Genomic DNA, 24,051 nt, shown 5'->3' on the forward strand with positions numbered 1-24,051 from the left:
ACTCTTTTATATGCTTCAAAGTTGCTAACAGACTAGATCTTAAATGTTCTCACCACAAAAAAGAAATGATAATTATGCGACATGACAGAGGTGTCAGCCAATGCTATTGTGGTAATCATACCACAATACATAAATGTATCAAGTCAACACTTTGTGCACGTTAAACTTACACGTTTTATGTCAATTATATCTCAATAAAAAATAAACAAAAACCTTAAGTTAAAAAAAAAGATGGCCCTAGCATACCCGCGTAGACTGCCTCAGGATGTCTGGGGTTCAGCAAAAAGCAGCCTGACATCTTAGCTTCTAAAAAATGCCATAAGTATACTTGTTTTAATACTTAAACATCTAAAATACATGCAAGATATCACAATTTGACCAGGATGCAATTTAAGTATGCATCTTGGGGTCAAATCACCCATAACGTGCTCGTGCAAAGTAGACATCTGGATAAACGTAAAAATTCTAGTTTGGAACCTTCAGAGAAACGGAGTCAAGACCTGCACAGTTCAGGAAATACTGACTTCCTTGAGAAAGAGTGTGTAGAAATCTCGTCTAAAAACTGCTCAGCTCAGCTTTCCAGGTCCTTGGAAGCCCAATAAGGACTTCTCTTCTAAATAATTAACCTCTCATTACCTGGTCCAAGGACAGGCCCAAAGAAGCCTTTGACAGTACAGCCAAATCCAGCCCATTACACATACCAGTTCATAGTAAAGGCAGAGGCGTTTCTCATATATCAAACCATAGTCCCAGAGCCGATTCCTAAACCCAACACTGATTTACATTATTGCTATCCATACATTTATAAATGATCACTGCTTTTCCAGTGATGATTGAAGCTCACCAAATTCAGTTCACCTATTCCATTTCATATATGTATTACTGAATCCCTAAGGGCTATTTTTATTTGCAAAATTGCACCCTCTGTCAACAACTTGCCTCCAACATATAAACCATACTCTTAACAAAAGGTATCAAGATTGTGGAAATATCCCTGAACTTGAAGACAGGAGGTCTGGAGCCCTCCATCAACTCTGCTGGTAACTTGTCTTCTAACCTTGAATAAGATCTCTCATCTGCATTAAATGGAAGCACATGCTTGTCCTATAGCACAAGGGACTGTTATGAGCACCTGGACAGAGAATGGGTGAGAATGTGTTCTCAAACAGATCAACAGGTAAACACACTGAAGAGACATTTTCCTTAAAAAAGAAAGAAAAAAGTACCTTTCTTCTAACTTATTCTCAGTTAGAAAAGAGTGTGATTGTGGATAACACCTCACATTAACTGGGAATCCTTAAAGAACATTAAAGAATACACCAATGATTAAGATTAGAAAACAAAATCTACTAAGACAACACTCCACTGCATATTAAACTTGAGTTATTAGCTGTGGAGAAAAACAAGACAAGTGCAAAATCAGCATTATTTAGCACTCTTTGGACCTTGTTCACTTTGGGCCAAAATTCTGCAGGCTTTGCCTGGCATTCAAAAGAGAAGCATGTTCTTACAGCCCCTGATAAAAAGAGTTGACCACCAAGCTCTTCTTCACTTCTCTCCACCCACTTCCTTTTCTTCCAAAGGAGGCTCTCATTTACTCGCTGGTTGGCCACATCCTGCCTCGGAAGCTACTTCCTAGGAGCTGCTTGGGCTATTCTGAGAGGAACTTTAACTCCTTCAGGCTCCCAGACCACTAGTATATTTATGACATCCCTACCCACCACAATCATTTACAGTCTAGCAAAAGACTAGACTCTACCTAATCATATAACATTCCCACCTTTCTTCGTGCCAGGACTGAATTAAGCACTTTAACCCACAACAGGGTCAGGCAGGAGCCATATCTCTTGGTCCTATTAGGGGACTCCAACTAGCCCAACTTTGCTTAATCAGTCAAAAGGAAGAAATGATTCAAGACTAGCTACGAAGAAACTCAGTGCACATAACACATTGTGCACAGTGCACACTGTTTATTTGCTATCAAGGAAACCCAACGGAGTAAATCGCCTGTCGGACATGAGCTCTGCAAGCTAACACCAACATTCATTCATTTCACATTTACAGACCACCTACTATACTCCTGGGCTAGAGATGGGGCATCAAGACTAAACTCGTGATCTCTAGAAGCTCAGAGTGTAGGTGGTGAAACAAAACAGATATGTATGAAGATCACCACATACACACCCTCCCAAGCGGTTCATCTCCTGAGTAGTTCATGGACAGTCCCACTGGAGCTTTTCCAAGGGAGGCCAGGCAAGGTTTCATGGTCAAGATAATATCGGACTTCAACCTTAAAGGACAGAGAGGCTCTCAAACATCGGCAACAAGCTTGAAGGAGAAAGCCCAAATGAAATGTAAGTAGTCATGGGTAACATAATTTATTGAGTGCCTACTATGATTTAGGTGCTATGCTAATGAACTTACATCTAAACCTCAAAACAATGTTACAAGTTAGGTATTATTATCACCCCTGTATTTACTAATGAGCAAGCTAGGGATGAGAGAGGTGAGGTAATGAGCCCAGTCAACACAACTGTTTAGGGGTGGAGCCAGGACTCCAACCTCAGCTGTCTGCCTCCACGGATCACTCCTACCACACAAAGCAGGAGAGCCCACTAAGATGTCAGAACAGAGTTTGCATCTGTGCAGCAGCTAGTCATGGTATTAGGAGAAGAGCAGGGCAAAACAGCTCCTCTTTTCCCCTTAATTAAAGAGACGAGATCTTTGTAGTCAAGAAAGAAGAGGAAGATTTTTTTAATCAAGCAATCAATAAACACTGACCACCTACTACATCTGAGATTCCACGCAGAGAATTATCTTCTGCTGTGTTACGACTACTATGTGTATGTATTCCTGCTACATACATCACCCTGGCGCAGGTCGACTGGGCCCCTCTAGCTGGCCAGGCATGTATGCCCCTCCCAAAAGTTCCCACTTAGACAAGGAGTACGCCCACCCCCAACAGGGTTAGGACCAGGAGACCAGTCAATGGCATACCAGTTGCTGAGCTCCCAAGCCTCCCCAAGTCCATCAGCAGGAGACCATAGAACACTAAAGCTTCTATGACAGATGAGATGTGTTATTTTTTCAAGCTCCAGACTTGGACCTATTGTTACATTTTAATAATCTTCAACAGTCTGGACCACCTGCCTTTGGATTATACATCTCTCTGCCATATTTGAAACGTCAAAATTTGATGATTTTTAGAGCCAAAGAGCCAAGAGGTATACTGTTAAGAGAAAAATCAACAATTTTTTCTCTCCCTCCACATACACTTACCATCCCTCTTTTTCTTTTTTTCCCTAAAAGTTAAATCCTATCAGTCAAACTCATGCAGGGTTACCCCTAGGCTGCAGCTGACCGTACAGACATCTGTCAAAACTTTAACAGCCCTTACCAAAGATAAGTCAAGAGAGGCTGTGAGGGTTAACAGGAAATGAATTCACGATGTGCTGGGGGCCTTTAACAACGAACAGCTGGTCACCTTTATTCATTTTTAAATTGAACATACAGACTCTCCCCTACTTGCAAGACAGATGAAAGGGTGGGCAGCGGGGCAGGGCAGAAAACAGGAGCCCTGCTCTAGAGAGAAGTCAGGGGCCCTGGATCTCAACTCCAGTCTTCACTAGCTGTATAACACTGAATAAGCTGCCCAGCCTCTCTGGACCTCCACCTCTTCATGATACATACTGGAGACTGAACTATCAAGATCTTTTCCACCTCTAATATTTAAGGACAGACCTGTGGCTATACTCAGGGAAGAAGGAATGAAAGGTGTTGGTGGTGAAAAGGATGATTAATATAATGTAATGCTATCCTGAGTCCAGAAATAGCCTGGCTTAGTGCTGCATTCACCTTATCAGCCAAGATTTATTAGGAGGTGGAGGGCTGGTGGGTGGGAGTCACAGCCACCTACAGTAAAATTAAACTCTGTTCCCAAATGAGTTCTGCTGAAGTGTGATTTATCCAGGGTGTTAACTTATAAAACCATGTTACCAAAATTGTGCTATTGCACAAACTTAACTTTTCCCCAAATGTAATTTGCTGGGAGGATGCAGAGCTGAAAATCCTGTGTCTGTGGCCATCTGTCCTATCCCAGTCCCTGGAGAGGCGTGGGGGGAGAGTGTGAAAAGCCACAGGTGCCATGTATATTCAGCCACCCATGTCACATATCCATCAAGGAGCCCAGCACTTGCTGGGGATAAGTGTTCAGCTCAGCATGTAAAAGAGGCTCACTGATCCATCCAGCCCCAAACATTCCCTGAACCTTCCTCTGTGCCAGGCCTGGGGCTGAGAGAACACCAGAGAATGTCACCACCAGTTTCCTCTCAGGGCTAGGAAAGGACTGTTGGCTGAAAAGGTAGTACAGAGGACGACAGGCACGCAGCTGCCTGTGTGACATGCACAAGGCCCTTAACCGGGATCAGTTTCCTTATCTATCAAGTAGAGATTACATACATCCACCTGCCTCATGAGGAAATAAATGGATGTAAAAACAATGAAGAATATACAGAGTCTCACAGAACAAATGCTATGATTACCACCAACACTGTGACACTCGTGTGCCAAGATGATATAAACTGAAAATAACCAACCACAAACTAAGTCAAAGTCAGACTTTGCAGGGATTAGCAGAGCCCTGACCTTGGGAGAGAAGCATCTTCTGCCCTCTGCCTTTACTGCCATCTCAAGGTTTGTTTAGTCATTCAACAAAATTTTTCCAAACCAGATGCCAGGGAACATGTTACGCACTGGAGATAATGATGAATAAGATTCAGTCCCAGGCTTCCTCAAGTCCAGTCCAACTGGACAGAGTTACACCAACACCTCAAGAAGAAAAGGATATATACAGAGCGTTCTGGAAGGTGGAGCAGATGACCATCTCCTGGAGTAGGGTGGAGGACAGGTCTGTGACTGATTTACAGAACAGGTAAACTACAAATTGACTTGGAAGCAATATTAGGATTTCAGCATTTCCACATGTACTGAAGCTGGAGAAGGGAATCCCCAGTAGAAGACACAGTCTGAGCAGAGGCCAGGGATCACTGGGGAAGACGTTAGGATGAACCATGAAGAAGCTGAACACAAGATCCACCTGGAGCTTATCTCCAATATCTGGCTTGAGCCACAGGAAGGAAGTGTTACTTTCCTTTTATGTCAGTGATTACCCTTCCCTATTCCTATACACACACACACACACACACACACACACACACAAAGCCCAGGAAATCTTTAAACTCTTGGAGAAGAAGGCTGCACTTCCTGGGTGGTGCTTGTCAGGCAGATGGTGGTCCTAGAGAAGCAGGGGGGAGTCTATATTAGTATGTACTGTGTAGCAGTTGTTTCCTAGGCACCTTTTGCAGCCTCCTGTTTCACTGAAAATAATTCTTTTCCTTCCTGCACATCCCCAAAAATTGCAAGTATGCCCGGTGTTGTCTCTATTCTAAGTCTGTGTGGATAAAGAACAGCTGAAGAGCCTCGTGACTGGAAGTTCTTTGGGAGGTGAGAATTTTCTCTCCTTCTCACCTGATAGAGAATAAGGCACCCTGGGCTGGCAATCCAGTCCTGGCCCTTAGCATTAATCCTGTTAATCATAAAAAGCTGTTTACACACATAGCACGTCTATGAATCCTTTCTGCCAGGTAGGAGTTATTATACCCATTTTACAGACGTGGAAATAGACTTGAGGATGTGAAAGAAGTTCCACAAGATCACCCAGATAGTAAGAGGCAGGGTCAGGATTAAAACCCAAGTCTGCTGGCTCCAAAGCCTTGCCACTGTGCCTCACTGTCTCCAGGTTATGCTTACTCAAAAGTCACACTCACAATTCACACTAGAACCTGTTGTGTAACAAGGCCAACTTCTCTTAACCCTTCTCTGTAGTCCTAGATTCTTTATCTGCCAAAAGACAGCATTGCAACAAAGATCTCCAAGATTCCTTTCAAGAATAAAACTTAATCTACTTAATATCCACTTGGAACTTGACAGTGTACTCAGCGGTGACCTACATGGTCACATGGAGCTCATTATATAAACCCTGAAAGGTAGCATTCCCATCACTCCCATCTTGCAGAGAAGCAGCAGGAATGGAATGGTCATGTGGCGAGTGGCAGCTGTACCAGGGAAAGAGCACAGACCTCACACTTCTCTCTACGAGGCACTGCTATTCCAAAGCACTGCCACCTCAAGATTTCGAAGCCTGCAGACTTTCAGACCTCTTTAGAAGAGGGGTTGTCTCTAGACACAAATGAAACGCTTGGGGAGGAGAAATATTTATTCAAAATCTGATTGGGAAGCTGGGCTCTAGCTGCTAGAGCCCAAAACTCTAGCTAGCTAGAGCTGCTTGCACCCAAAACAAGTACCACTCTGAGAGGTGAACAGTAAGTCCTCCTCAGACCATCCTGCACCGGGGCCTGTTGACTCTCAAACTTTCATAATCCCAACTTTGTAGAAATCAGACCCTACTCTACAAAACAACACAGAGAGTCATCTGCCCCCCACACCACATGATCTCAGGCAGTTCAAAAGACCAGATGTCAGAGCTCCCTGGGACCCCTTCCAGCTGTCCCCACCATCTTTTTTTTTTTTTTGAAGGAAGATTCAATATCAGAAAATGTTTTTTTTTGAAAGATTGGCCCTGAGCTAACATCTGTTGCCAATCCTCCTCTTTTTTTTCTTCTCCCCCAAAGCCCCCCAGTACATAGTTGTAAATTCTAGTTGTAGGTCCTTCTAGTTGAGCTATGTGGGACACCGCCTCAGCATGGCTTATGAGCAGTGCCATGCCAGTGAGCCAAGAGGCTCAGAATCCTCACCGGCAAAACCCTGGGCCGCTGAAGCAGCACTCGAAGTTAACCCCTGGGCCACAGGCCCGGCCCCTCCACCATCTTTAAAGTCCTCTCCATCCCTCCTCTGCACATGAAAGGAAGATGGGCACTTTTCTGGATACCATGCCATCATTCCAATTTCTCTGTTTTTAATCTCTCTGAGCATACTTATGCACGTGACTTTAACATTTCTTTAGGAAAAGCCCCAAAACTTCAATTTCTCAGTTTCTGAAAGACAACCTTCTAAACCATAAGTCTGTTATACTGAAATCAAACATCACATTTAGGCTTCCTAAAAATATTACCCCAGTACAATGCCTCCTTTTAGTTCCCACATGCCCATCCCCTAAACGCACACACATACATTTCAGACTGTCATTTAGACACTGGAGTGTATAATTTAAATGTCTTTAATAGCATCCACTAAAAGGACATTTGCACATGATTCTTCACTTTATCTCAAAGTATGATCCAAACTGAAGCTTTTACTGAATTTCAGGACCAAACAGGTAGATATGTGGATGGCAAATACTGACAACAAAATTCAGAAAGAATTTAAAATGCATTCAACTCCTCCATAATATCAGTATCTTTTTCAATTTTCAGTAAAAGTACTTTCTGTCCATCACTCAACCCAGTGCCTGGTATATATTAGGTATGTCCTAAATATCAATTAAATGAATGTTAATACATCTTAATATTCTTAATCCCTAAATTAGAAATCTATTACTGTAATTTTGGTCATAATCTAAATCTATATGACCCTAACACAAATGCCATCCAAATCAACAGCAAATAACAGGCAGCTGTTTGCATTCAAAGTCTACATACCTTTGTCATTTGAACTATTTTGAAGTTGGCCTTGTTTGAAAGACAAATGGTTAGCAGCTGCAAGTTCAATTACAAAGTGCTTGGTAAGAAGGGCAGAGAAAGGAGCAGAGGGAATCAAAGTACTATTTCATACATTAAGTATGGAATTCCTTTCCAACAAACATCTTTCATTTCCCAGATGGGGGTGGGGGAACTAATCTGGGCATGCCCTTTGAACTTGGGAAAACACAGGGTTGTGTACTTTGGAAGAAAGAACTTAGTTTGAAGGCCAGGCAAAGCTGGGAGAATGGAAGAGTCACTCCTTTTGCAAATCTCCATTCTGTTAATTTTTTTTTTAAGGAAGAGTGTGGAACATGGGAAAAGCCACTAGGCAACCAATCCAAAGGCTTGGATTAATTAGATGCATCACACTGAACAAGTTACTTCCTTCCTTTGTCCCTAATTTTCCCCTTTGCAAAATGAGGGGAAAATAAATAAATAAATAAAAGAGTAAAACTGGATGAGCTCTAGACAATAATAGAATTTTCTGCAATGATGGAAATGTTCTAATCTGTGCTGTCCAACACAGTAGCCACTAGCCACATGTGGTCACTGCGCCCTTGAAGTGTGGCTAGTGCAACTTAGGAACTGATTTTTAAACTTTAATTTTGATTAATTAAAATTTAAATAGCTACATATGGATAGTGGCTACAATTTTCAAGAGTGTAGCTCTAAAAAGACCTCTAGCATTTTATGCAATCTTTGGAGGGCTGTGTGGGAAAGGCAGGGGTGTTAGAGTAGGACAGATCTGACTTCTAAACTTAGTTCCAACACTTACTAGTTGTGCAACCTTGTGCAAATTACTTAACTTCCCTGAACTTCATTTTCCTTATTGTACAATAGAATATTATGATCTTTCTTGCAGAATTTTAGTGCAAATTCAAGATAATAGATATAAATAGACCAGACAGGAGCTCAATAAATGGTAGTTATTTTTCCAGTTATGATGTCCTTCAGGGATAAAGTTTCATATCTTCTGACTTCATCCTACAGTTCCTTCCTCATCTAGGAGCCATTCTTAATTACCCCACAGATTAACAGCTGTGGTCCTATAGATGCAGTCCCTGTCTTTCAAGAAAGCAACCTGTTCAGGAATTGTTCCAGATCCTCAGCTGTGGGTGAGCCTCCAGTAACCCAAGTCCTCTGTGCCTCCGGAACCGATGATTTCCGCTTACCCTGTGTCCCCTCCACCTCACACCAGCATTCAAGAATTCAAAAACTCTTCCCTGTGATTGCATATCAAGCTGAAACTTTATTCAATGCAAACAAAACACCTATTGGTTTCCGGTACTTTCCTCACTAACTCTCCCCTTGACTTGCCCTAATAAATATTTTACAGCTTTTTTATTTGGAAATGCTTTAAGACTATTATTTTTTTGCAATTAGTGATTTAGAATACTCAGAAATAGAAGCAGCAAGCTGCATTTATGGCTAACCCAGCACTAGTTTAGTTACCAAAATAAAACAAAGCAAAAGAGACACAGAAGGAGGCTTCTTCAAAAGAGTTTTAGAAGGAGTGTTCCAGTAAAACAATAAAAGTGTTGGAATCTTTATCTAAATTAATATAAATGTTCTGCTGGTCCTTCCTTTGGTGAATGGAACCTTTCCATGGCTCCAACGTCAAAGTTACATCAGTGGACACAAATGAAAAGCTAAGATAAGCAGGATAAATTTTCTATTATTAAAAATTATTGGAATGTTAAGCTACTTTTTTTGTTTCCCCACCATTTCACAGACTGAGAGAAAGGGAGAGAGGGAGAGAGAGAAGCTGAAATACAGGCTGGCATTTTGGTACGATTTCAATTTGGATTTGAGTAAGCCATTAGACAAAAGGTTTACAGTTAGCTTGGAATTCTTGCTAATGTCTGAGGTCTCCCCCAACAAGGACATTCTTGAAGGATTATTTACTGAAGGATGGTATGAAATCAAATAGGGCAAATAATTTTGACTCTGGACTCTCAAATGTGGTGATGGTCTGACCTAATTTTTTAAAACTAACCTGGATATGTAAGCTATAACTTAATAAAGAAGGAAACATAATTAACCTGGATCCAGACAAACCTGTAAGTACAACATTATGATTGGCTAATTAGTCATGACTTCTCCTTACAACACCCCAAATTTCAAGATTTAAGCGAATCAGGAATCCACATGGATCATTAACTCAATTGTTCTACTTTGTCTGAAAAGTAAATGCACTTAAGAGCATTCGAGATTCTGAACCTTTCTGGGTAACAGCTAAACTCAAAATAGGTCAATGCCAGAAAGGCATTCATTTCAAGGGAACGTTTGTCTGTGGTTATTTTGAAAACCACTGCTTTTAAAATTGACATTACGAAGCTCAAAAATAGGTCCTCCTACGAAGGATCCTGAACTAAAATACCCTTTCCCTCTCCCATTTGCTTATTCCCGTTTCCCTCACACACCTAAGAAGTGGTGATTTGGAGAAGTACCTTTTCCAGAGCTTCAGATTATTACTTGAAAAGAGATTTTTTAAAAAATTTCTTTAGGAGATTGGGTAAAGTTACCAAAATTCAGTGCTGGGTAAACTTGGAAAATTTCCAAACCAAGTAAGTGTCCCAAATGAAAACAGGTAACATACACACCATAAGAAAAATGTGAGTTGGGATGAAAGCCCAACCATCTCCTTCCACTCCACCTGTGTGAACTCTCAGCAAGTTCCTTCCCCTCTCAGGGTCTGGTTTCCTCATCTCATAAATGAAGGCACAGACGCAGGGCTAAAGGATCTGTAAGGTCCCAGCCAGCATGCTATAAAGCTGGGCAGCTGCTTCCTATTTTCCTGACTCCTTGGAAAGAGCAGAAAAGTCCCTGGCCCAGAAAGTCCTTAGGAAGCCTCATTATACTTAACAGTGTTCCCCTGAGACACAAGAACTGCTATTGAGAGCAACACAAGATGAGATGGCTGTAAAATATTAAAGGTGTTGAGAGGAAAAAAGTACATTTTGCAGATGACACTAGTAAATGTAGAAATTCATATATTCAATCAAAAAACTACTAGATATGTGAATTTAACAAAACTTCAGAATAAAAACAATTCATACAAATCAAACCATAGTCAAGGTGGAAAATACAAATTAAAAAATGTTCAATCACAACAGCATCAAAAAGTGAAGTATTTGAAATATTAACTCAGGACACAAGAGAATTATTCAGAAGAAACTATAACACCATAACAGGAGAAAGAGAAGAAGGCATTAATAAATAGAAAGGTACACCATGAAAATCTTTAAAGTTTTCTTTAATCCTACCAAACTTTTTTTTTTAAAAGATTATCAAAACTACATAAGACTGAGTTAAAAAGAAATTTTAGAAACAGACAAAAATGCCATAAAGACCAAATAAAGGCAAACCTGAAAATACAACAAATGGATAAATAAATCATATTTAAGAAACTCTAGATACTAGTACTCACTGTGGAGAAAAATTAACTAGACCCATACCTCACACCAACTACATTAATTAATTCCAGATGGGACAAAGAGTTAACCACATAAGGGAGAGAAAAGGCTAGAAGAAAATGAAGCCACATACTCCTACTAGTTGTGAAGAGATGATAAACGTCTAAATACTAAAGAAAAGTAGGCTATCCCATACAAAAGACATGCTTTTGAAAATAAAAAATGAGTAATTTTCTTAAGTAATATAACATAAAAGGAAAACATCACAATGAGACAATGTAGTAACCACATAACTTATAAAACTTTAAAATACAAAGCACACTGACCTAGTGCTTTAACAAACCAGAAGACAAGTAATTATGTATGGTTAATAACAGACATGAACAAAAAAATAAACAAAAATACAAAGTACATAAAACAATTTGGACATATCTATTAAAAAACGGTCAGAGGGGAACAAAAGTTTGCATGTGACTTTTCAAAATGTTCTCCTGGTAGCACAAAACCATCCCACCTACCTCTCCGGCTTCATCTCCTGCGACCTGCACCGATGCACCCAGCACACTAAACTAGTAGCTGGCTCCTGCACGCATCCCAAGCTTTCCCACTTGTGAGAAGGTGCTCATCCTGAGCTCTCTTCCTGCCATGCCCCACCTCCAATCCCATGGAAATCCTAGCCATCCTTCAAGACCCAGCTCAAATGTCATCTCCTCCGTGAAGGCTCTGCTAACCTCCCCCCACTGAATGTGTGTTCTTCCTCCTCTCGACGAGCTCCAACAGTACTGCCTTTGTACCTCTTCTCTTGGGGCACTTTTCTTACCCTGCAGTCATCTCTTTCCTTCTTCTTGTGGCCCTGCAACCCCTCCCTCCCCTCCTAGATGAGATTTTAAGATCCTGGGAGGCAAAGACAATCTCATTCACCTACCTACAGCTTCCAGCCTGTGAATTACATTCTGGAGGTCTTCACTAAATATTAGTTCAAACTGAACTGATGAAATGCAGAAAATAATCCCAATTCAAAAACACAGCCTGGTTAGCAACTGAGCTAAACAGATTGACCTTTAAAGAGTCCTTGTATCACCTATTAAACTATCAAAAATCACTGAACTTAAAAAAAAAAAAAACTTCCTGAAACTTGAGGAAACAGTTGAAACATACATCGTAAATTGGCTCTATCTTTTTTTGAAACATATTCTGTTAATATGTAACAAGAGCGGTAACATGGTTCACTGCCTCTGATTCCATGTATGAATTAATCTAAAAGCAGAACAAAAATCTGGTTCAAAAACATTTACAAGAGTATCAACAAATAATAAAAATCTGGAAGTCACCTAAATAATCAACAAAGTGTCATTTGTGAAGCCAGACCCTATCAAATTCTACTCTTCGGCCAAAAATAAATGACAAGCATGAGGATTAGGTTTGTGTGTAAAACTGGGAGGAAAAAAGACTCAACTGATCACAACTATCTAAATATGTATAATATGGAATAACCAAAAGTTAAACTGGAAAAGATAACGTCTGTAGGTTCTTTCTTTAAAAGGTGTTTATACATTCAAATTTCTAATAAGTTATGCCTATACAGGTAAATATTCAAAGAAGAGGTGGGGAGAAAAGAGGTCACTCTACTCTTGTCCATTTTTTCTTCAACCCTCGTATAACGTCTTATGAATCTGACTCCCTAGCTGACATCAAAGGAGGATGCCCCTGGGAGCAACACCGCCAAGAAATCAGAGGCAGGATCAACATTTTTAGCAGTCAGCCCTGCACCAGGATTCACAGAACACCTGCTATTTTAAAACAAAACGCCATTCATCCCGGGAGGTATGAACTTAGCAAACAGGTATGTGGGCCTCCAAACAGCTCTCATGGGCTTTCAGGCAACAGAACATGACACAGGACATGAAGTAAAAACACAATCAAGTGGCAGTAGGAGACCAGGATGATTTTTCAAAGTTGGCAGCTTCTGGAAGGGAATCACAGAAACAAAATTGGGAGCCTAAGCTTTCTTCTCAAGCTCACCTCATCTTCACAGCCTGTGGGTTCTCGGGGTTTGTTTCCTCAACATGTAGGAAAGATTCACCATTGCTTGACCTGTGCTTCCTGTGGATGTGGTGGAAATAACTACCAATTCATATAAAGGAAAGCTAGCAAGTTTTTTTGTTGGTTTATTTAAACATTATTTTGGTTTTGCCCAATCTACCAAAAATGATTTACTGTATCAACAGTGTTGTAGACCCAGAGGTCCAAAAAGGTGTGGTCGCTAACAATCAAGATAAGGAAAAAAAGACACAAAAGGAACATTTAGTGAATAAGAAAGCATTATAATTAAAAAACGATATTGCATTTAATGTGATGTTTATTATACAATATAGACCAGAAGTATAAAAAGGAAGAGAGAAAATGGTGAGTTAACATTAAAAAGGGCATAAGATTTAGGATGAATTTTGTTCTTTGAGTACTTTTAAAAATTTTACTGTGAATTTTTCCAAACATACAGAAAAATGGAAAGAATAAAACAGCGAAACTCATAAACTAACCAACTAAACAACTGTGAACATTTTGCCCCATTTGCTTTATCCACTGTGTATGCGGATTTTTTCCTGAACCATTTCAAAGTTTCATGCATCACTTATGATAATACCACCATTATTACATCTAAAAAATTAATAATTTCCTATTCAAATGTCCCTAATTGTCCCAAGAGTACATTTTATAGCTACTTCACTTTTTGGTTCAGCACCTCATCGAGGCTCATGCGTTATATCTGGTTGGCATGTCTCCTTAATCTCTTATTCTAGAAGAGCACCACTCCCCCCCTTTTCCCCCTTGCCAATGACTTTCTAAAGAGACTGAGTCAGTTGTCTTAGAGAATGTTTCACATCCTGGATTTGCCTGTTTCCTCCTGGTGTCATTTAACTTGTTCCTCTGTCCCTGTACTTGCTGTAAACAGGAAGTTAGGCTTGATTAGATCCAGGTCTGTGTCAGATTTTAAAAGATGGGCAGCATATAAAATGTCCAAATCAACATGACTCATCAACATTGGCAATTTGGCATTAAGAACAAAAGATAACAGTCAGCCTTCTAATAAGGAAGAAATCAAAGCTGGCATCATTAACAATACTTCGCATTTGGACAGCATTCCAATAATCATACAGTGCTTTCCTAAACACTATTTCAAATGATGCTCACCTGCCCTCCTTCCCTCATAGGTTCATTATATTATTGTCCTTACTTTACTAATAAGGAAAACCGAGGGTGAGTGAAGTTAAATGACATGCCCAAGGTGAACAATTATGAAGCGGTCTAGGGGCCAGCCCTGTGGCCAAGTGGTTAAGTTCGTGCACTCAGCTTCAGCAGCCCGGGGTTTCGCCGATTCAGATCCTGGGCGCAGACAAGGCACTGCTGGTCAGGCCATGCTGAGGCAGTGTCCCACATGCCACAACTGGAAGGACCCACAACTAAAAATACACAACTGCGTACTGGGGGGCTTTGGGAAGAAAAAGGAAAAGTAAAATCTTTAAAAAGAAGTGGTAGAACTAAGTCTCAAACCCAGGTACTAGAATAGCATAGAGTTATCAGAAAAGGCTACATGGGAGATGAACAACATGCTAGGTCTTGAAAGATGGGTAGCATTCATTCATTCCAGGCACTGTGCTAGATGCTGAGGAAGTATCAGTACAAGACAGTCATGGTCCCTGCCCCCAGAGAAGCTAAAGTGTGGTGGCAAATATAAAACAAAAATAAAAGTGGAGGAGGGCATTCCAGACAAAGGAAACCAAATAAGCAAGACCAGACAGAGGTAAGCAGCAGTATGCTGGGGCAAGGGAGGAGAGGAAAGGGGTCAGTCACCACAGCAGGTGAACTGGAAGAGAGAAAAAGCAACCTAGATGGGTAAGGCAGGGCTGGCAGCTACTCTACCAAAGAATCTTCTCCCTTTCTTTCAAAGACGCATAAGTAAGTGAAAGTAGAACTTTGTGTTTATGTTCAAACAAGAGCCCCACACATCTCCTCACCAGAGGCTAAGTGATCTTTATGAAACTTTTTGCAATTTCTCTATCTGCTGCAACAACAGCAGATATGTTCTTCCCAAGGACACAAGCTTCAGCTGGCCTTACTTCTCACCTGCAGCTGTTCTCAAAAGACAGCACCAGTATTAGTCAGTGCAGCAACAAATCAGTAGAAGCACCCAAATTCAAAACTACCAAATCAGTTAAAACCACTTGAAAAGCTCCTAGTTATCATGGTGTACATTCCAGAAAAGGCCATAAGAGACCCCAAAAAGCACATCAACCTGTCTCAACCTCTCTGACCCCTTCCTTTAGGGCCCTCACACTCTAATAGATGTGTGTCCCTTACAAACCTGGCAGAACTGCTGATGCTATTAACTACGCTCTGAAGGCTAAACTAAGGAAGTCTGAGTGTTTCAGGGTCACAGTGAAACAGTTCAAAATCAAAAATCTGTGGATGCCACCAAGGCCAAGCAACACACCCTCCTGTCTGTTCAGCACCTTATGGCCTTCAAAGCACTTTTATATGTGTTATCTTGTTTAACCTTGACAATACTCCTCCAAGGTAGGAAGGATTCATTCATTTAATCAACAGATATCTATTGAGGCCCTACTATGGGCCAGATACTGTTCTACGCTCTGAGCAAGAAACAAAGCCAAGTTCCCACCTTCAAGAAGTTTACATTTTAGTGGGGGTAGGGGGAAGGGCAGGTAAATACTTACACACAATGCAACGTTAGTTAGTGGTAAGAGCTATGAAGAAAAACGGCAAAATAAAGCGGTAGAGAACGACAGGGGGTGCTGAATTAGAGTGATCAAGGATGGCCTCTGTGAGGAGACATTTGAGCAGGGGTCTGAAGGAAGTCAGGAAGCAGTCACATGGGTATTTGGGAGAAGAGCATTCCAGGCAGAGGGAATGGCAATGCAAAAGCTCTGAGATGGGAATGTGCCCAACCTATTGAGGAAGAGCACAGAGAGGAGTGTGGCTGGAGTGAAAGGGACAGTGCAAGAAAACAAAGGATCTAATCAGGCAGGGCCTTGGAGGCCATTAAGGTAAAGATTTTGTAAACCATTATCATCTTCATTTTACAGATAGGAAACCAAAAGAAAGTACAAAGGACTTGCCTAAGGTCAAAGAAAAAGTGAGGTCTTGGGAAGTACCCTTTGTTGCTACTGTGATTTCTAGTCAGGGCTCAGGCTTCTCCTCAGAGATTACAAGTATTCTTTAAAAAAAAAAAAACAGAAAGAGGGGCTGGCCTGTTGGCATAGTGGTTAAGTTCACGGGCTCCACTTCAGCAGCCCAGGGTTCGCAGGTTCGCATCCCAGATGCAGACCTACACACTGTTCATCAAGCCATGAGGTAGTAGCATCCCACATACAAAGTAGAAGAAGACTGGCACAGATGTTAGCTCAGGGCCAGTCGTCTTCATCAAAAAACAAACAAAGAGATTATGTGCCTCATCTAGGAAGGAGGCAAGGTACCTAAGATCCAGCAATCCCACTTCTGAGCACATTCCACAGGGAACTCTCAACAAGGGTCCCAAATGAGCCGTGTACAAGGATGGTCACAGCTGCACTGCTTGGAGCAGCAAGGGGTTGGAAACAAGAGGTGCCTAATTCTAAGGGAATAATAAGTAAAATGTGGTACATGCACATGACTGACTGCTCTGCAACCAAGAGAAGTAATGCACTAGATACACGCATAGCATACGAATAGAGCTCAGAAACATAGCATTTGGTTAAAAAAATAAGAAACTGAAATAACTTTGGAGTGCTCATTGCTTCTGTTCAAACAGTCCTAGCTCTCCTCCTTCCAAGAAGGCCCCTACCCTCTTTGAAGGCCAGCATGGCCATGTGATTTGCTTTGGCCAATGAAATGAAAGCACAAGTGACATGTGTCACTTCTAGGCAGAAACTTTAAGAGCCAGAATGTGCTTCACAAGATTTCCTTCTCACATAAACTTATTTCAGAGATGGTGCCTCCATCAGCCTGGATTTCTGGTGGAATCCAATCAACAGAGCCTCCCTCCGCCCTGCAAGTGTGTTAAAACTACTGGGATTTGGTGGTTGTTACCTCAACATCACCTAGTCTATCCCGACTGATACAGATTTATAGCACAACAGAATTTTAATAAAAACTGAATACATTTAAAATGTACAACATGATGACCTGACACACATACACACAGCAAAGTGATTACTACAGTCAAGCTAATCAAATTAACATACACATCTCCTCACGGTCACCATTTTGTGTGTGTGTGATGAGAGCACCTGAAATCTACCATCTTAGCAAAATTCCAGTATTCAGTACAGTATTAACTATCGCCATCACGCTGTACATTAGACCTCTAGACTTACTCATCTTACATAACTGCAGCTCTCTACCTTTGACCAACATCTCCCCATTTACCCCACCTCCCCAAACCTGGTAACCACCTATCTACTCTCCGCGTCTATGTATTCCACTTTTTTAGATTCCACATGTAAGTGAGATCATGCAGTACTTTTCTGTCTGTATCTGGCTTATTTCACTTAGCATTACATCCTCCAGGTCCATCCATGTTGTTGCAAATGGCAGATCTCCTTCTTTTTTAAGGCTGAATAACAGCACAGTAACATCGAGCACTCTAAGCATAGAAACACAGGAAACAAGGCTATTTACCTCCCAAAGGTACACATGTACCCAACAAATGGGTGGAATTACAAAACCATATCTTAAATACTCTAGAGTGGGTGCCTGTGAAAGAAAAGGAAATGAGGAGAAGGGAATGAGAGTAAAGGGGAAAATTAAAGGAAAAATGAAAAGGTATAAAAAGGTTTGTTAAACACATGGTGCAAATATTAGAAATAGTATTCACCCAAAAAACATTTGTGCGCTTATGTGCCAGGTACTATATTCTAGGTACTACTTACAGAGCAGTGAATCAAAAAAAGGTAGCCCTAGGCTTATAGTTCATGGTATACAGAAGAGACAGATATTTAAAACACCCTAGTAAAAATTAGACACAGTAAACAAGTATCATTAAAAAATCACATGACATGAAAAAGAGGGACTTACTTTAGATTAGGTGGTCTGTGAGTATCTCCAAGGAAATGAGATTTAAGAGAAGTGAAGATTGCTTCCTTCCTAGCTTGGGAAGAGGAAGAGATGAGTCATTCCAGGCCAAGGGAAGAGCATGTGCAAGACCCTGGAGGGAGTATGGACCATCCCATGGAGGAAGTGAAAGAGGACCAGCAGAGTGGAAGAAAGGAGCAGCAGGAAACGTGGTTAAAGAGATGGGGGTGGGGGCCACAGCAGGCAGATCACTCAGTCTCACAGCCTAATACAGTGAGTTTGGATTTTATTATAACTGCAATGCAACCATGAAAACATTTTAAACAGGGGAATGATATGATCTTATTTCCAATCTATTTCTTTCTAACACTTAGCACCCTTGCAATACGCTCATAAATTTCTGCAAAACTTTCAAAAGAAGTATTTTTGCATTCTTTGTCTTCAAGGACCCCCAGAACTTGCATAAACTTCAGGTCCCATATAACCCAGCTCGATCTGAAAGAGGTAAGTACAATGTGAGAGGTAAATCCCAAGATGCCAGCAAGCTACAGAGGAGAAGAAACCTTACCAATTTAGTACCGGGTTCTTTACCGGCAACGGATTGTCTTCTTTAGTTTACATTGCATGATAATGATCAGAACTGTGCCCTGGCCTAATCACAGAAATTATGAGAACAGCAGCTTTGCTTAAGAAACACTCACGGAGGTGAAAGATGAAGATGTGCACAGCTTTCCCCTCATTAGTGCCAGAAAATGTAGGGGAACAGTCCTTGTTTGTCTCAGGCAGCCTACACAAAGATGCCTCCTATTGTAACACAGCAATGAGTCATGGAGGTAGATGCAAATGGCACAGAAAACTAAGAGAGGGAGAGTCGTTTATCCAGAAGCAAAGGCACCCTAACACACATATGCACCACCACGAACGGAAATTACCTTCCACCTTCCTTCGTCCTTCTCAACATTTACCCAGCTAACATTCATGGAAGGTTTACTACGTATTCACTCATTTAATCTTCACAGCTGCCCTAAGTAGGTTCTATCACTAGCCCCATTTTCACAGATTAAAAAAACTAAACCTAAGCCTTAGCGAGACTGAGAGACTTGTCCCAGGTCACAAAACCAAAAGTAACAGAGCCAGGCTTCAAACTTAGCCTGACTCCAGAGTCCAACCTCTTAACACTGTTTAGAATCTCCCAGTCTCACCCAAATTTTTCTGCCAACTCCAGGGTAGTTTCTTCTTTTCCTCCCAACATTGTTTTCTTTTAATGAAATTCCCCCCTTTTGCAAGAACATAGCTGTGGTGTCACAACTAACAACAGAATGACAACAGGTACTTCTACTCAGTACCTTCCTCCAAATCAAACAGGAGCAGGATGATGAGGCCACAACATTCAGCTGGAATCCACAGTGGTCAAAACTCGGCCTGTCCTGCCCCACCCTGGGAGGCTTTCCGGCTTTTTTAAGGGAATAAAATTCTGTACACTAAAACTGAATGTTTGCAAAGCAATCCACTGACCTGTATAAGTCAATATCATGGAAAACAGACACTAAAGTATTGAAAGGGGTTTTTGGGGAGCAGGTCTGAGGAACCCGGTTGAGCTCACACCACAGGCTCACCTAAGGCCTTGTGATCATTACAGGGATGGACAGAGTCACCAAGTCAAAGGTCCCTGGGCTATTAAAATCTAGAGAGAGAAAGGAAGGTTACGGAAATCACTAAGGGCAGAAGGTGCAGGGCTACTGGATTCATTTCACCAGCTAGCTTCCTAAAGTCTCCAGCGTGCAGACAAAAGGTTAAGAATCAAATCTTTTCTAGTTACTTCTCCAGCTAGCCGGGTCCCTCACCCAGGACACAAAAGAGCTGTGGGAGCTCAGAAACATCCATGAAACAGCCTCATCGTTATTTAATGAAATAAAGCGCTGGACTGTGAGCCACGCTGGAAGCTGCTGAGATGGAGCAACTTGTGCGTGGTTTCCACGGCCTCATGTTCACGTCCCAGGTCAGGAGGTTTTAGGGCGCATGGTCAAGAAAGCCAGGGGCGTCACGGGTGGGGAGTGATTTGTGGAACGAATGAATGAAGAGTCAGATGAAGAAGAGGAAAGCCGCTCCCTCCGAGTCAAGACAGTTTCCAGGAAGACGACCAAGGACCGGGAGCCCCCTAGGTCGGCCAGGGAAAAGCCGCGGGGAGGCCGGTGCGCACACGCCCCCGCGGGCCGGGCGGCGGCGGCGGCCGCGAGGCACTCTCGGCCCACAGGTGTCGGGCACCAAGGTGAGGATGCTGCGCGCCGGTCCCAACTCCACACTCCACACCCTGAGCAGAAGACGCAACGCGATCTTAATCCTTTCCAAAGCCCGTGTTCCCCTCTCCCCGTTACAGGCCAGAGTCCCCGGGAGACCGCCGGGGAGGGGCGGGGGATGAACCAGTCTATTTCGGGGGCAGAACGGGAACGGCCAGCGGCCAGGGATGCCTGAAAAGGTCGGGAAAGGGGAGGAAACATCGAGAGTCGCCGGGTCCCCTGGCCGGTCTGAGTCAGGAGCATAATCAGTGCTTAGTCACCGATACCTCGGCGGCCGGCAGTTCCTCGCCCGCCAGCCCGAGACCTACGTGACCAACCCGAGCGGAGCCCCGCGCCGCGCACCCGGCCCGGCTCCCGCGCCCCGCCGGGCCTCCCCGGCCCGACCCCGGACTTACTCGGCCGAGCTGGTCCCGTTAACCGCCGAGCCGTCGGGGGCCGGGTTCAGCTGGATGGGCGTCGGCTTCTTCTTAGGCATTTTGGACACGGGGAAGGCGCTTCCAACTCCGACGAGAGGGCGGCCCCTCCTGCTTCCTCCCTCTGAGCTGCCCCGCGCCCGCCGCGCGGGCCGAGTCGGCGCTGCGGGCCCGGGGCTGCCTTTGGGGGGCGCGCCCCGCGCGGTGCGCCGGCGCCGAGGGGCCGGGAGCAGCCCGGGATTCCCTCTCTCCCCGCCTCAGCCCCCGGCGCCCCGGCTCGAGCGGACCCGCCGCGCGCACACAAGGACCCCGCTGCAGCTACCAGGGGTGAAAGCGCCGCCGCCGCCGCTTCCCGGCCGCTCCGCGCAGCCGTCCCAGGGAGGGACTGGGGGGCGGGGGAGGGCGCGCGAGCAGAGGGCGGGCCCGGGGAAGCCACGCCCCACCGGGCTGCGGCGTTTACCACACCCACTCGGCTCCGCCCCTACTGCCTCGCCGACAGCCAATGGGGGCACGCCTCGGCGGCGGCTAACGCGGAAATACGTCACGGGGGCGCGGCGCGCGGGCCTGGGGGCGGGGTCGGGCGTTGGCTCCACAGCGCCCTCTGCTGACGTGAGCCGCCCGGGGGGACCCACTGGGAAAGGAGGTCGTGCTTGCTGGTTCCCGGGCGAATAAAGTTGACGGAGCAGAAGTAATAAAATGAATAAGGAAAAGGACCCTTTCTCATTTCCAGAGGAGAGGCAGCGTGGGGGAGTAGAAAACTTGTCAAGAGACTCCTTGCGCCTAACAAACTGGCAAATATATATAAAGTGGTTATACACACTACTAATCTACTAACTAGGGCACAGGGAGATGGGTACTCAGTGCTGATGAGATTGCAAATTGGGGCAAGCTTTTTCGAGAGAAGACTGGTAATATTTTTTTAAAGCCTTAAAAAAAACTTTTCAATCAATAATTTCAGTTCTATAAAACTTGAAGAAATAAGAATAACTAAAGAGATGAATAAAGGAGGCAGAATACCTATTCAAAAATGCACATTCAGTCCGTTTGCCCTCCGTAAAGCATTCAGTCTTAAAGGCATTAGGAGTGCAGAACAAAGTAAGCATCTGCACCTGGTGGTCCAGAGCAGGACGTCAGCTGCCCAGCTGTTTGCAATATATAGAGGAAGTAAGGTTTCCTTATTTTGTAGCTCTTGGTATTGTTTGACATTCTTATTATATATATAACTAATTCAATTAAAAACATTTTTTAAAAATTTTTAAACATTAACATGGGAATGTAAAATAGTGCAGACACTTTGGAAGACAGTCTGGCAGTTCCTCAAACAGTTAAATATAATTACCATATGATACAACAATTCCACTCCTAACTATATACTCGAGAAATGAAAAACGTATATCCATACAAAAACTTGTACACAAATGTTTATGGCAGCATTATTCATAATAGCCAAAAAGTGGAAACAACCGAAATGTCAATAAACTGATTAATGAATAAACAAAATGTGGCACATCCATATGTTGAAATATTACTCAGCCATGAAAAGGAATGAAATGCTGATCCATGCTACAGCATGAATGAATCTTGAAAACATGATGCTAAGGGAAAGAAGCCATTCACAAAAGACCATGTATTATATGATAGCATTTACATGAAATGTCCAGAATAGGCAAATCTTTAGAGATAGAAAGTAGATTAATCCGATTGCTCAGGGCTTGGTGGGGCAGGTCAATGAGGAATAGTAGAATGATAGCTAAAAGGTAGGGGTTTCTTAATGAGGTGATGAAAATGTCCTAAAATTGACAGTGATGATAGTTGCACATTTCTGTGAGTTTATTAAAACTATTGAATTGTACACTTTAAATGGGTGAATTGTATGGTATGTGAACTGTTTCTTCATAAAGCTGTTATTAGCCATCCCTGATGGTCTAATGGTTAAGATTCCACACTCTCACCACTGCCTGGGTTCGTTTCCAGGTCAGGGACACCACATCACCCGCTATGCCATCAGTATTTCAAACACCGGCAGAGTCACCCATGATGGACAGGTTTCAGTGGAGCTTCCAGACTAGACAGACTAGCAAGAAGGCTGTGGCCACCCACTTCCAAAAAATTGGCCATGAAAATCCTATGAATAGCAACAGAACATTGTCTGATATAGCGCCAGAAGGTGAGAGGATTGTGCAAAAAGACGGGGCAGGGTTCTGCTGTGTAGTACATGGGGTGGCTAAGACCCAGAATCCACTTGAGGGCACTAACAACAAAAAAGCTGTTGTTAAAACAACAACATCAACAAAGAAATTAAGGGGGGAAATGGAATAACCAAGACAGTCTTAAAGAACAGAGCCAGAGGATTTACACTACCAGATATCAAGATCTATGTAAGATTGTGTTTAAGACAGTATGTCACTGGCACAAAGATAGACAAATAGACCAATGGAGTAGAATAAAGAGTCTGGGAACAAACCCATATGTATTTGATCACCTGATTTATGACAAAGTTGTCAAAACAGTGCAGTGGGGGAAAGAATAGTCTTTAATTACTTTTTTCTTTTCTTTTCTTTTCTTTTTTTTTTTTTTTGGTGAGGAAGATTGGCCCTGAGTCAATATCTGTGCCAATCTTCCTCTATTTTGTATGTGGGACACCACCATAGCATGGCTTGATGAGTGGTGTGTAGGTCTTTGCCCAGGATCCAAACCTGTAAACCCCAGGCTGCCAAAGCAGAGCATGTGAACTTAACCACTATGCCACTAGGCCACCGGGAGGACAGTCTTTTAAATAAATGTTGCTGGGTCGGTTGAATATCCATATGGAAAAAAATGTCTTGACCTGTCATCACACCATACATAGCAAATCAACTCCAGATGGATTATAGAACTAAATAAAACTTTTCAAAGAAAATATTGGCGAATATTTTCATAACATTAGGATAAGCAAATATTGGTTAAACAAGACACACAAAAAAATCATAAAGGAAAAATATGATAAATTGTACTACATTAATGTTAGTTACTTCTGACCTTCAAAAAACGTAGAAAGAGAGAAGAAATTTGCAATGGACATAATGGAAAGAGAACTCATATCCATAATATATAAAGAACTTCTACACATTAACAAGAAAAACACAGACAATCCAATAGAAAAACGGGCAGACGATTTGAA

The 24,051-nt window shown here is 42.6% G+C and overlaps 1 protein-coding gene across 2 annotated transcripts in view; it reads right to left on the reverse strand.

The window, feature by feature from the left end:
* Positions 1-21,265, reverse strand: part of MAP2K1 (mitogen-activated protein kinase kinase 1) — a 75,400-nt gene extending 54,135 nt beyond the window's left edge. Inside the window, exon 1 of one of the 2 annotated variants that reach the window (XM_014856205.3) lies at positions 20,874-21,265. In XM_014856205.3, coding sequence (XP_014711691.1) covers positions 20,874-20,953 — 80 coding nt within the window. In that variant the 5' untranslated portion in view covers positions 20,954-21,265. Of the gene's footprint in view, positions 1-11,631; positions 11,776-20,873 lie in introns of those variants that run through there. The other variant, XM_014856206.3, reaches the window with a different exon arrangement.
* Positions 21,266-24,051: the final 2,786 nt, after the last annotated feature.

The sequence above is a fragment of the Equus asinus genome, chromosome 2 (genome assembly GCF_041296235.1).
Source record: "Equus asinus isolate D_3611 breed Donkey chromosome 2, EquAss-T2T_v2, whole genome shotgun sequence".
NCBI lineage: Eukaryota > Metazoa > Chordata > Mammalia > Perissodactyla > Equidae > Equus > Equus asinus.